General features: G+C 45.4%; 1 protein-coding gene across 1 annotated transcript; it reads right to left on the reverse strand.

Annotated features, from left to right (window-relative positions):
• Window positions 1-2,504: 2,504 nt before the first annotated feature.
• LOC125711829 (transcription regulator protein BACH1-like) lies at window positions 2,505-12,661 on the reverse strand. The gene is made up of 5 exons (XM_048981218.1): window positions 12,473-12,661; window positions 10,505-10,764; window positions 7,628-8,872; window positions 6,726-6,932; window positions 2,505-5,670 (listed from the first exon to the last, which is right to left on the reverse strand). Exons 2-5 carry the CDS (start codon window positions 10,754-10,756, stop codon window positions 5,230-5,232), a joined length of 2,145 nt encoding a protein of 714 aa, XP_048837175.1. The 5' UTR covers window positions 10,757-10,764; window positions 12,473-12,661; the 3' UTR covers window positions 2,505-5,229.
• Window positions 12,662-13,226: the final 565 nt, after the last annotated feature.

Below are 13,226 nucleotides of genomic sequence, written 5' to 3' on the forward strand. Positions count from 1 at the left end.
ACTGCACCGCCTGGCCTGGCTCGGCCTGCACTCTGATACTGATCTTCCTCTCTCCCACACATGTTGTCAAAAGAGCTCATTGTAGCTGTTTGCCCCCATTTAGTTGGAAAAGCTATTAGAAGAAGACGGACATGGAGAAGGACCTCAGATGTGAATTTTAACAGCATAAATTGTAGGATATACAAAAGACAGAAGTGGACACCCCACAATTTATCCAGGCGATGGGTTTATCAACCTGTCCGCAGATTACTGGGTTAACTTTTTACAATGACTGACTGTGGCTGATATATACACGTGTCCATTGACACAGACAGTTTCATTACTTCATTAAATAATGTTAATTTTTGTAGCACTGAAAATAACTAATTTTATCCACAACCTCCTTAAATTTCTATCTGATGAAAAAAGTGATTAAATACACTAAAGGTGAAATTTTATATTTATATTTTGTCAAGATAAAAACAGTGACACAGTACATCAAGCTGAAAACGCTAAATAGTTTGTTTCCAAAACACTTCAGGGATCGTTTCAAGCTGCGACCCAGTCAGTAAAACCCAGGCATTCGTGAGCTTGAAAGTCATAATGAGACCACCAGGGACTTTTGCCGGATAAACTCTAATCTGCATCCCTATTCATATTCTCCCCGCCTAGGAAAGACATAAAACCGATTCTCCAGTTAGTATAAACCATATGACTCAGGGAATACAATTTCAATAGATTAAGAATTTCAAAATAAATTACAAAACGCTAGATTGTCTTTGTGAAATATAAACTCTGATCTATATTCTATGTCACGTTTAGAGCACTCACTGTTCTTCATTGAGCACTGTTCATTGTTAAAACAACAAAAAAAACTCACCGTAGATTTATGATGCTTAAGAGGTTATTGTTGGTGTAATAGGAATGATGTGTGTCTTTAATAAATGCACACCAATTAATCATTTATACCCAATCACTTCTCTAGATAAGTTAATGTAAAAAATGTGCCAATTTTGATGCAAGATTATATATAACCTCAGATATTGTTGATAAACAAGACAAAGTTGCAGAAAGCCTTATGTGATGGGAGAGCTTTGCAGTGTCCAGTGATTCATGACAGAAAATACAAGAAGACGACTCAAAAACAGGATAAATACACGCATGGTGCAAATAAAGATCCATCCAGTTTGTCCTTTGATTATTTGGGCTGCTTCAGCACGTCCAATTTACTGGGAGATTTAGGGGTTGGTGGCAGGATTGGCACTGCAGCCACTGGAAATAAACTCACACTCATACATTTCGACTAGTGCGGTGCTGAGGTATCACCTGCCACACGGCTGCTCTCGGGTTCAGGTGGTTCATCATGTGCTGGGTATAATCAGAGCACGCTCCTTACCTTTGCCCCCCCCAAATAATGTATTATAGTCAAGGCTGAATTTACAGGACTTAGAACCCTAACTACAGAATAAAACCCTGCCAAACCATGTAGGAAATATAGTTTGGGGCCTTAGAACTCAAGTTAGCCGGCGCGGAAGTCGGACCTTGAATATAGTAACCTTTAGTAAATGTATGCTGCCTATGTCTAACAACATTTCTAACTGATTACTTGTTTTCTTCAATAACTGAGTGGGCAGATTCATATGCTTTCTTGGGATTACATTTCATGGTAACTCATGGTAAACAATACACACTGTGAGCCTCTGATCAGAATATCCATCCATCCACACCATTTTCCAAACCGCTTATCCTACTGGGTCGCGGGGGGTCCAGAGCCTATCCCGGAAGCAATGGGCACGAGGCAGGGAACAACCCAGGATGGGGGGCCAGCCCATCACAGGACACACTCACACACCATTCACTCACACATGCATACCTACGGGCAATTTAGCAAGTTCAATTAGCCTCAGCATGTTTTTGGACTGTGGGGGGAAACCGGAGTACCCGGAGGAAACCCCACGACGACATGGGGAGAACATGCAAACTCCACACACACGTGACCCAGGCGGAGACTTGAACCCGGGTGTGAGGCAACAGTGCTAACCACTGCACCACCATGATTAGAATATTGCAAATATAAAAAATGAATGATAGATACTCAGAAGAATGAAGAGACCAGAAGTCACGTTTATGACACCTGTTGGTGTGGAAAGCATGAGACCGTCGGGCTTGAGTCTAGACAAGCTCCTCTCGCTATACATAAGACCTAAGTGTCTTTTCAGGCTGTGCAGCTGACGAACGATAAAACTGCACAAAGAAAAGCTAAAACAGATGATTGGGCCATTTGGACATGTTCTGCTTCAGTGTTGCACTCAGATTTTCTAAGATCCTCATATGGAACAAATCATAACCTTATCAACAAAGTGCGTCTACTGATGACAGACTGCCCTCACTTGGCCATGTCAGGGTACTACACAAGGTTACTCTGCTCAACTACTGCTGCTGTTATTCAAACCTGTCAAAGTTACTGCTCAGGAGTTCTACGTGTTTCTGGAATACACAACTGTGCGGTCACAAAATACACAGAATCCATTTAAAAACCTTTGCCATTTATTTCTTACCTCTGTTTAAGAAACGTAGTTGAGAAAAAAGTGTCAAAGTCACAAATGACAATTATCTAAAAAAATAACCAATAAAAAAAGGTAAAAGAATTTGCAAACACAAAAAAACACAATTATAGAGTCAATCCAGACATATTGATTTTGTTCCAACTGTGTACTTCATTATTCGATTTTATTAATTATTGCTTTAAATGTGCTAATTCAACGAAGGTTGTTTGACAATTAAAGACCTCTCGACATGCAACGGCCCTCAAGTATTTGTGACTTGTTATAATGCTATTCCCAGTCTTTTCGGGGTGTGGGCTGGCTTCTTTTGGGACTCTGCTGTTTTTACGCTTCATCTCAGCTCTTAATTGCTATACTGAAATAATTATTTCGTTGCTGAGCCCCCCCCCCCCGGAATTTCAAGTGAAAAATCATGCATTGATCAGAAAGACTTACGGCTCTCTGGTTCCCAAGAAAATTGCGGTTATTGACCACATGGCTTAATTACGCAAGGTAAAAATAGACGTCGTATTACCTTACGATGCTACGTTTCAGCAACCATCTGACACACCAAGGATCAGCCATCCAAACAAGAAATTATATAAAAGGCTGCTTTGAGGCTGCCGTGTAGCCTAATTTCAACACTTCATTAGTATAATGCAGCTATAACAACACAGAACATTTTTCCGATTCAGGAAATCAGAGACTATATTACTAGCACCTGATATAATGGAAGCACAAAACCATCGGGTTAAATTGTCTGAAATGAGTTATTGCAAGATAAACGGAAGATGAAGGACAAATAACAGCAGTTTCTAAATTAAAAAAAATATTACAGTAGATCTGAATGCATATCAATATTTTTATGATTTAATGCCTTTGATTACAGGTCAGAGGGAAGGGAGCTAGATGTTGTTATTGGCGCAGGACTGTAGACCCCGTGAATTTTGGACAATTACGCCAACCTCCTATCTGACCGCACCCATAACCCCTAATTAAGCCTAAATGCACATACATACTTAATAAACATGTCATAATTAGGAGTAGCAGGTAAAACCAAGTTAGGCAAGATCTTATTTGGTCGCTACTGACTTGAGTTTGACTTGAAATCTAGGCGCTTTAATGCTACCTGCGATTTGCTCCGTACAATCAATAACATTGACAGTAATAAAAACATATTTTGTACATCCTTATCAATCAATGTAATAAATATATTTAGTAACTAATCACCTATATCAAACTGTGTTCAGCCGCTCTTCAACTCGAGATCGGAATAAGTATGATTGTAAATCCTGCCTCAAACGGCAGCGACTAACCAGCTCGTGAGGATACATCTGCCCAGCAAAGGTTTGGGGCTGATTGCTATTGCATTTCGGCTTCATTAAATCGGCTGATTGAGCTGCTGAAATTTACCATAGCTGATGAGGTGATTGACTCTATATCAGTCACTGGGAAACCCAGACGTCCACGTTGTAGGCTGTCTGGGAAGGAGCTGGGAGACAGTAAATTGTGGACCGTGGGGGTGTCCCTGAGGACCGAGTTGGGAAACACTGCCCCACGTGCTAAAAGCACACACGCAGGTTCAGTGTCTGCAAGAGAGAACCCTGGAATATTGCATATTAAAGACGCTTGTTTCAAAACAAGACGACTACGAAATTTACATAGCTGTTTTTTTGCAATTTGTTTTGCTAAACACTTTCATAAAACCTCATACAATCTATAATTCATTTAATTCCTATTGCACATATTTTACGGAGGGTAACATAGGGTTAGAGTACTCAGAGATGAGGCTATGAGGTTCAAGTTAACCCCAAGAAAACTGATGTAGCTTAACAGGAGGTACCTATTCTAAATTTGCTACTTTATAATACCCAGCTGTGAATTTCAAAATTAAAAAAAATGCAACCCAAAGAGAACACAGACCAAAAAGCCTAAGTTGCACAGGTCTATGTGCGGCATATGTTCTGCTGTTACGTCAACAAACACAGGACTGTCAAATAATCACCAGGTCAGCACGGCACATGCCAGTTGGCGACGTCTCCAATAAACCGGATTTGTTACTGGAAACGTTTCCCATTCAGGCCACTGGGCACCCGTCCTCAAAAGGACATGACATCCACCCAAGGTGTGACCATAAAACGACCCCCCCCCCCCCCAATCCAGGAATGGTCCGGCTGCAGTGGACAGTGGAGCTGTGGAAGAAGCATTTTCAGGGCATGCTGTGGTCCCGTACTTAAAAATAAGGCACTTTGTTCCAGTGCATTTAAACCAAATTCCTGGCCATACCATTTAAAAAGAATAACAGGGTTATGACCATAAGATCCATAAATCTTGCAAATGTTACATACATACTACATACTGAAATGTCATACTGATTCTGTAAATATTCTGTATGTATGCAAACATACAGAAACATACTGAAAGTACATATACTTGTATGTACATTCATTATAAAGACCTCACTAGGAAGGTATAATCAATAATAAAAACTAGTTTGCTTTATGCTGGGGTGCTGATCTTTGGTAGTAACAAAAAAGCAACCCTTGCTTCCACAGCCTTTTCCATTCCCTGGCTAAAACGATGGTGTGTTTACATACATTGTATATTAAAGATACATCTAAAAAAGACTCGGATAATACTGCAGGGACAAATTCCGTGGACCCGACACCACAAGGTTTAAAAATGATAAACGAAATGTTTAAGTCCGTTATTTAAAATTAGGAAAGGGGGAGGGTGTGAAAGACCCCGTGTCAGTCACACACGTAGCGCTCCTGTCCAGACAGATACCCATGATGGAAATGGGGTCGCAAAGGTCCGGAGTGGGGCAGTCGGTTGCCACGGAGACAGGCCCGTCAGTACCACACACCGGCGGAGCTGGTTGCTGGGTGGCGGTGATGACATCATCCGCACAGAAGTCTACAGAGAAGCCTGTGGGGGTGTCCTGCTCGGGGCTGTCCCGGTGGGGGGCGACGGCGGCGGTGGGGAGCCCGTTCAGGGTTGACTGCTTAGCCAAGGGCTGCAGTTGCTCTGGCGCAAGGCCGGTCTCACTGCACACCTTCTGGCACAGGCCTGAGAGCTTCTGCAGAGTCTCCTTCATGGAGATCCGGAGCTGGTTCCTCTCCTGCAGCAGCTTCTGCTTCTCGCTGTTCTGCAAGGCAAGTGGAATAAATCACAGGAAATGATGCTTTATTTGTCATTCGTGCCAGTATGAGTACAGGTGCAGTGGAAGGGTTCTTTCCGCATATCCCATCATGCTCTCCTTTAAGACACACGCGTGCAGGTGAGAGCGAAGCCTGGGGTCTGAGCGCAGGGTTAGGCCAGCCCTCCAGCTGCCCTGGAGCAGTGTTTCGGGGTTAAGGGCCTTGTTCATGGGTTCCAATGGCAATGTGGCTACTCTTATGCAAACTGGATACAAACCTCAAAACTTTCAGGAATAAAGTAAAATGAGAGAGCAGCATGTGGTCTCGCAGTTAAAGACACGGGCTGAGGACTCAATTATCAATGGATCAAACTGCAAACTACACCAGTGGCTGTTCTGGACAAAGCCATGGTCAGCTGCCCCACTCAAGGCAGAAAACCCCACCTTGAAGGTAAGGGTTCACGACAATGGTGGCAGCTTCTCATTACATTTCCTCTCAGTCGCTCAATTCAGTAAAATCTGGTGAAACTTCACCTGCCGTTCCAGATGGGGGAGATATTACCAAAGCTGCTGCCACCATAGACAGTGTAACTCAACTCGAACTAGATACGTTCTACATTCTAGACAAGCAAATGTTCTTGCATCACTTGACTGTCTGGGTGAAATATATACTCTGATCTATATTCTATGTCACGCTCAGAGCACTCAACCTGTTGGCCATTCGGCACTTTTATTTTCTTAACAATAAACAATCGATGCACTGTAGGTTTATCTACGCCAGGAATGGCGCAGAAACGTTCTGGGATGGAAAGTAACTAGTAGTGTTTGTGAGTACCAGCCATTTTAACAATTCCCAGGCTGAACAATTCCCAGGTTTAGAAATCAGCACCGAAAGGGGATCAGTGCTTATAAACTGCAGCCGGTTGGCCTATAACATTCTAAACCTGATGTCAGCCTGGCTGGTGCAGACAGACAATCAAGTCTAGTAGGTGTTTATTGTGATTTAATTGCTTAATTAAAAGTAATCACCTAATTAATTTAGTCGGTTAAAACAAAGCACGCACCAGCTTGTCAATCTCGCACTCCAGGTTGTGGATGCAGTCCAGCTTGCGCTTACGGCAGCGTTGCGCCGCCATGCGGTTCTTGCTGCGACGCCGGATGTCATGCACGAAGTCCAGCTGTTCCCGGGTCAGGGGGTGCACCTTCAGCAGATGCTGGAAGTCGTTGCGGCTCAGGGACGAGATCTCCTGCACCGGAAAGGGGAGCTGTACCTGGGGGGCACAAGGGCGACAGATTTTCGGCCTCCCAAAACTTTTTTTTTTTTTGCCAGTTCATTGCCAGTTCCCCTGTCATTCAGGAAGTGGGAAACAGTTGACCTGACCTCCTTGGATTCACCTTTCTCCCCCTCTCCTGATTGGCTGTTCATTGGGGTAGTGACACAACCTCCACCCTTAGTGACTAAAATTTGGAGGCACCAAACAGGCCAACTGAGTCACGATTATACTGGTGGGAAGATTTTAAAGATCTGAAATTCACGTTTGTTAGTCATTCTACGTGAACCCCCTGAAGTGCACCTCAGCACAATGAACAATTACTTGAGCTGTACAGTAGGAAGTGACATAAGAGATTTGTAAAGTGCTAAAAATTGTAACACAATGAAAATCTATCACATCTAAAATTGAGGATCTTTGCAAATCTGTAAGAAATTCCAGAACACTTTGGAAAACACAATTGAAAAAACAAAAGCACTGGTGCAAAGAATTTAGTTATAAAAGTACCAGCAGGATCAAGGGACGTGAATGAAAGAAATTCAGTTCCAAGTTCAGCAAAATGTGAGAAATGTGTGCAGCTGTATGAGCCGAGTAACTTGGGACATTTTCATTGCAGCCCCACTATGAACTTGTGACCCTACATGCTTCTAACTTATTGCTCAATGTTGTCTCTCTCGACCATGGACGTTACTCACCTCTTGAGCTCTCTCGTTGGTGTACGGCTCGCTATCCCCATCAGTGTCGAAATCGGAATCCTCCCCAGAGTTGATGGAGGAGACTTCGGGGCTCTTCTCCACCTGCAGCCCCTGCTGGTTATTGGGATGCTGCACCTCATCGGCGCCCAGGTCTCTGAGGAAGGGGCAGTCACCTGTGCTGGATGTCAAGTCCAGGTGCTTCAGCCAGTGGAAGTCTGTGGTCTTGTCCAGCGTGGACTGGGCCACAGGTTCCAAGAGCAGGGACTCGGCCTGCGGGGGGCACAAATTGGACCAGAAACCCTTGGCTAGGTGCTCGGCCACCTCCCGCTCCACACTGCTCCGTTCAGGCCCCGGCTTGTCTGGAGTCAGGTCGGGGAGGGCTGCCTCAGAAGGGATGATGTCCACCACCTCTTGACTTCCAGTCTGTCCCAGCGTTGCATCTCCTCCCACGACTGCAGAAGACTCAAGATCTCCAAAGGGAGCGACTGGACAGCAGCCAGGCCCGGGCGGCGCTGGTCCACAAGGCTGACTGCAGGCCATGTCTAGCGTCTCCCTGAAGGCCATGGAGGCAGGACTTCCAGGAGATGTCGTCACACAGGGGAGAGAGTCGGCTGTAATGGCAACCTCGCTCACACAAACGTCACCGATCTCGGTCCTGGTCCCACAACAAACACCACTGTCTTCGTGGTCCTCGCCACTGCAGGGTAGGCAAGGGGACGCGCAACCTTCACTGGACAGAGCTGGCGACGGGAATGGCATCTGAGGACCGCAATTCTCCAAACACAAACGGTCCTTCCCACAAGCCACCTGCAATGCACTGCTGTTGGAACTCGAAAGGGCGTAGTCCATTTGCACGTCCATATCAGCGCAATCCTGTCCGTGGCTCTCTGCTACCTCCAAGGACATTTCTATCACAGGACACTGAATATCACCGCTCCTCCTTTCGGGAAGCGCCGTTTCAGGCCCAGCAGATGGATGGGCCCCATGGTGACCATCATCCTCGATTACACCTACGCTGACGTCCACCTGCCGCTTCCGTCTGCAGCACGGCTTCCTCCGAGTTCCCTGCAGACTCCTGCTCTTGTCGAAGAACTTGGGGATGAGGAACTCGAAACAAGCTTTGTCGAGGTTGTGAAATCCTAAGATGGCTGCACAGTTGTGGATCTCCAGAATGTTTTCTTTGGTGAATAAGAGCTTGGCAGTATAGGCAAACTGTAGCAATGGCTCAAAACCTTTTACGGTCACCTACAAAATAAGTCATAGTACACTCTGAAAAAGCTTTCCAAATGACATACTTCAAGCACTTAATTATTAATTAGTCATCAGCCTAACACAGTGTGCACATGTTGTTATATTTATTACAAGAAGCATGATGACCATTAGTCGGGACGTACTCAGCATCAGCTCATTTATTTACATTAATTCTGTCTGTAAGCACAGACAGAAGGTACAGAATTCCAGTGAGCCTGGAACTTATGCGAGGAAACACAGGGCAGGAGGCAGGGGACGCCCTGGATGGGATGTCAGTCTATCACAGGGCACGAAGCAGGGGACGCCCTGGATGGGATGTCAGTCTATCACAGGGCACGAGGCAGGGGATGCCCTGGATGGGATGTCAGTCTATATCACAGGGCATGAGGCAGGGGACGCCCTGGATGAGATCCCAGTTTATCACAGGGCACGAGGCAGGGGATGCCCTGGATGGGATGTCAGTCTATCACAGGGCACGAGGCAGGGGACGCCCTGGATGGGATGTCAGTCTATCACAGGGCACGAGGCAGGGGATGCCCAGGATGGGATGTCAGTCTATCACAGGGCACGAGGCAGGGGATGCCCTGGATGGGATGTCAGTCTATCACAGGGCACGAGGCAGGGGACGCCCTAACTGCATGACTTGCAGGAGTAACCTTAACAAACCCATGTGACAGGGGAAACCCACAAATTCCACCCGCACAGGCAGGGGTGGGAATTGAACCAATGTCCCTGAACATGTGAGGCTATAGTACTACCCACAAGCAAACATGGGTAGCAGCGGTGTTTACCACCACTCAATCCAAGCATTTGCTTGGGGCCCCCTATTGGCCACAAACAATAACTACACTTAATATAAAAAACACTTTCATTATTTAGGAAATGCTGTAGCAGCATGGGGGCGGCATGGTGGTGCAGTGGTTAGCACTGTTGCCTCACACCTCTGGGATCCGGGTTCGAGTCTCCGCCTGGGTTACATGTGTGTGGAGTTTGCATGTTCTCCCCATGTCGTCGTGGGGTTTCCTCCGGTTACTCCGGTTTCCCCCCACAGTCCAAAAACATGCTGAGGCTAATTTGAGTTACTAAATTGCCCATAGGTGTGCATATGTGCGTGAATGGTGTGTGAGTGTGCCCTGCGATGGGCTGGCCCCCCATCCTGGGTTGTTCCCTGCCTCATGCCCATTGCTTCCGGGATAAGCTCCGGACCCCCTGCGACCCAGTAGGATAAGCGGTTTGGAAAATGGATGCATGGATGGATGTAGCAGCATGTTCTGGTATCCAGCTAGGTACAACCTTCTTTCCAAAAACAGGACGCTGTGTAAAATTGAAATTGAGAATTTTATTGTTTTATAACTATATGGTCAGTTTGAATTTCTCAGTTTATACATTTGGTGTCTTTGTTTTATTTTCAGTTAAATATGGGTATATTTGATTTCCAAATCAGTGCGTTGTTTTTATTTACATTTTATACAGCAGCCCAACTGTTCTGGAAATGGGGTTGTAAGATGTTCTGACTGTACTCACCAGCTCACAAGTGAGCAGGGAGGCGTGAGGCCCTAGAAGTGAAAAACCTGCCCCTAACCACTGCACATCGCTCTGTTATAGACGTATACTTTACATTTTTACCTCTTCAGGCAGGGTGATGATGAGCCCCTCGCCAGCGTGGCTCCCAACACGGCTCTGGAAGTAGTCGCTGCAGGCGGCCAGCACAGCGCGGTGCGCGCGGAAGCTGTGGCTCTCTACCGCCACTGTCAGGTCACACAGTGCATCGCACCTCCTCTGCTCATCCAGGCAGCGCAGGACATGGGCACTGTGCACTGATGACTGGAAAGAGAAGCTAGAGGAGCGCGGGATCTCTGAGGACATGCCGTCAGCCATTGTCTAGTCTGGGAAAAAGGGAGGGGAGGAGGAAATTGTAATTGAAATTGTAATTGTAATTGAAATTGCGGCAGTATGTCTGCAATGATTTTCTCTGCGAGGGGAACTTTATCTCACTTTCAATATTACAAGCAAATGTTTGTTTATGTCAAACACCATCCTGATGTGCATGTTAACACCAGACTCTCAATATGTACATTTGCCTCCATTAATAACTTGATAGCTCCAATCAAGTCTAATCATAAAATCAGACATATTATAAAAGTTCCAGAGCAGTGGACACTACAGCAAATACACTAAATGCTACAGGTGTTCCCCTCTACAGGTGTGTCTGACCTGGGGTCCACAAAAAGACCAAATTACAATTATAAATTGATAAAAACGTCCGTTGTCTTCTAGTTTATATACTGCAAGCAATACTAAAGGGAAGCCGTAGTCCCATCTGACGCGGAAAACATTCAAGGAGGAAAATACAAGAAAGTAATATTAAAGACATCTCCGGTCCTTAATTCTTAGTCTCTGACCACAGTAGTGGTATTGGGTTCCAAGCTTCAGTATATTTTCATTTGGTTGCGTAATTTCATTAGCAGTATCAGTAACACAATTACAAGCATATCATTGTAAATATACAGAAATCTCTTTAAAGCGAAATTGCAAATGAATTTTAGGAAGCAGTATATGTCTTTGTAAGAGAAGAAGCATGAGCACGGACTCCAGGCTCGCGCTGATCTGCACAGTGTGACGGAGCGGCGTCACGCCTCGCGCTGGTATCTAACAGCAGAACGTGCTGAGTCACGCTCGTGGCCCCATTTTTAACCCATTCCTACATTCACCACAAAAAGCAAATAAACACGACTTTTTCAGACTATATTTTCCCTCTTATGAAACCTGCTACGAGTGCTGACCCCTAATATATAGTATTGACTATACTAGGACGTCAGAAGTATATTCGCAGACATCGAGTCCAGTCATATATGGCAGAATTACCTCCCCTGACGCAGCAGTTTACAGTTTAACTCGGAATGTACGTGGAGGCAGCAGAATGTCTGCTAACCACGGAAAGAACCTGCATTTGTCATGCAAATTGAAGGCCACCGTCACTGTCTAGCGTCCCGATAGGTGCATAAACAGTTCACACACATAAATTCGTATGTAAAGCACCAACAACTGAGTTTCGCCTTTTGCAAGTTTATAGCAATAAAAAGCACTGGCAGCGTGCGATCTAACTGCAGTCCCTTCCTCCCTCGCTCGATTTGGACGCCGATCTGGTGAAATACAATCCAAAATGACCAAGCAGCTCCTTTTCTCGGTTAAGTTTTTTCACAGCTGGTTAGTAGCTAGCTAAAAGACAACCGCCCCCACCCCTGGGATTTTACGAAAACGATGTTACTAAGTTGACTTGCAGCCGTCGGCGGACGTTTAACAGCATGATCACGGGAACAGTCGACATGTCCTGCAGGAATGTGCTGTACGATGTAAAGGCTGATGAACCGTAGGTGGGGTGATCAGTCCACAGGCTGAGACCGTGTCATCCCACGGTGTTAATCGCATGTATTCAATGCGGGTCTATCATAATGGGCAGCATGGATGACTTAGGACTTATATTTTTATAAATCGTTGTAAAGAGCGATCGCGGAAAAACGTTTTAGAATGCCGAGTTTAAAGTCTGACTCGAATACCAAAGTTAGCGCAATGTGGGGAAGGGATGTCACAAACCTGTCACAGGCCCGTCATATCCGTACTGCAGCCTCAGCAGCCGAGCTCCCCCGGTACCGTCATCCAAGACCACGTCTGATCAAAGCTGGTAGCCCTCTGTACCTGCCTGCCAGCCTTCTGTCAGCGTTTCACACCAACACCCTCCCCCGACTTTTTTCCTTCTCCAGTTCCTAACCGATCACGTGACGAATCGCGTGAGCCCTGCCACTCTTCCGCCCTGAGACTCTTCCGCTCTACGCAGGCGTTTCATTCTCACGTCATTTTCACATGCATATGTCCAGGGTCTTTCCTGAGGCAAAATCGGTGATATAGATGATATTTTAAGGCGTTTAATAGACGTTGCATGTGCTTTTGTGATTGCCTGTTTCGTATTAAACTGGTATTTGTTAAAGGTGAAAGATGGTGCGACGTTTTCTCCCCCTCGTCCACATTTGGTTCCCGATTTCTTATACGGCTAAACGAAGTCTCCCATAATCTTTCTTCCATTTTTAGTATTTTTTCCGGTCAAGAATGGGGGAGGGGGGTATCAAAATGTAGTTCGATGTGTAACTGCTTATTTGTATTACATTATAATAGGCAAATTCTGAGCTTTATTTAATCATTAAAGGCGGGACGAAATGAATGATCGACCCCCCCCCCACTGAACACATTAACTTTCTATGATTTGCGGTCATGTATTTATGCTTTATACGGAACAGAATTAGGGCCACGTGAAACAAAAGTCAGAATCCTGATGTTAGAGTAATACACTGAG

This window comes from Brienomyrus brachyistius, chromosome 17 (assembly GCF_023856365.1).
Source record: "Brienomyrus brachyistius isolate T26 chromosome 17, BBRACH_0.4, whole genome shotgun sequence".
Taxonomy (NCBI): domain Eukaryota; kingdom Metazoa; phylum Chordata; class Actinopteri; order Osteoglossiformes; family Mormyridae; genus Brienomyrus; species Brienomyrus brachyistius.

Coding starts and splice junctions, on each gene's coding strand:
- LOC125711829 (XM_048981218.1), bottom strand. CDS start 10,756: ATGGCTGACGGCATGTCCTCAGAGATCCCGCGCTCCTCTAGCTTCTCT. Junction 8,873..10,504: donor TCATCACCCTGCCTGAAGAG/GTAAAAATGTAA, acceptor CTTATTTTGTAG/GTGACCGTAAAAGGTTTTGA. Junction 6,933..7,627: donor CCAACGAGAGAGCTCAAGAG/GTGAGTAACGTC, acceptor TGTGCCCCCCAG/GTACAGCTCCCCTTTCCGGT.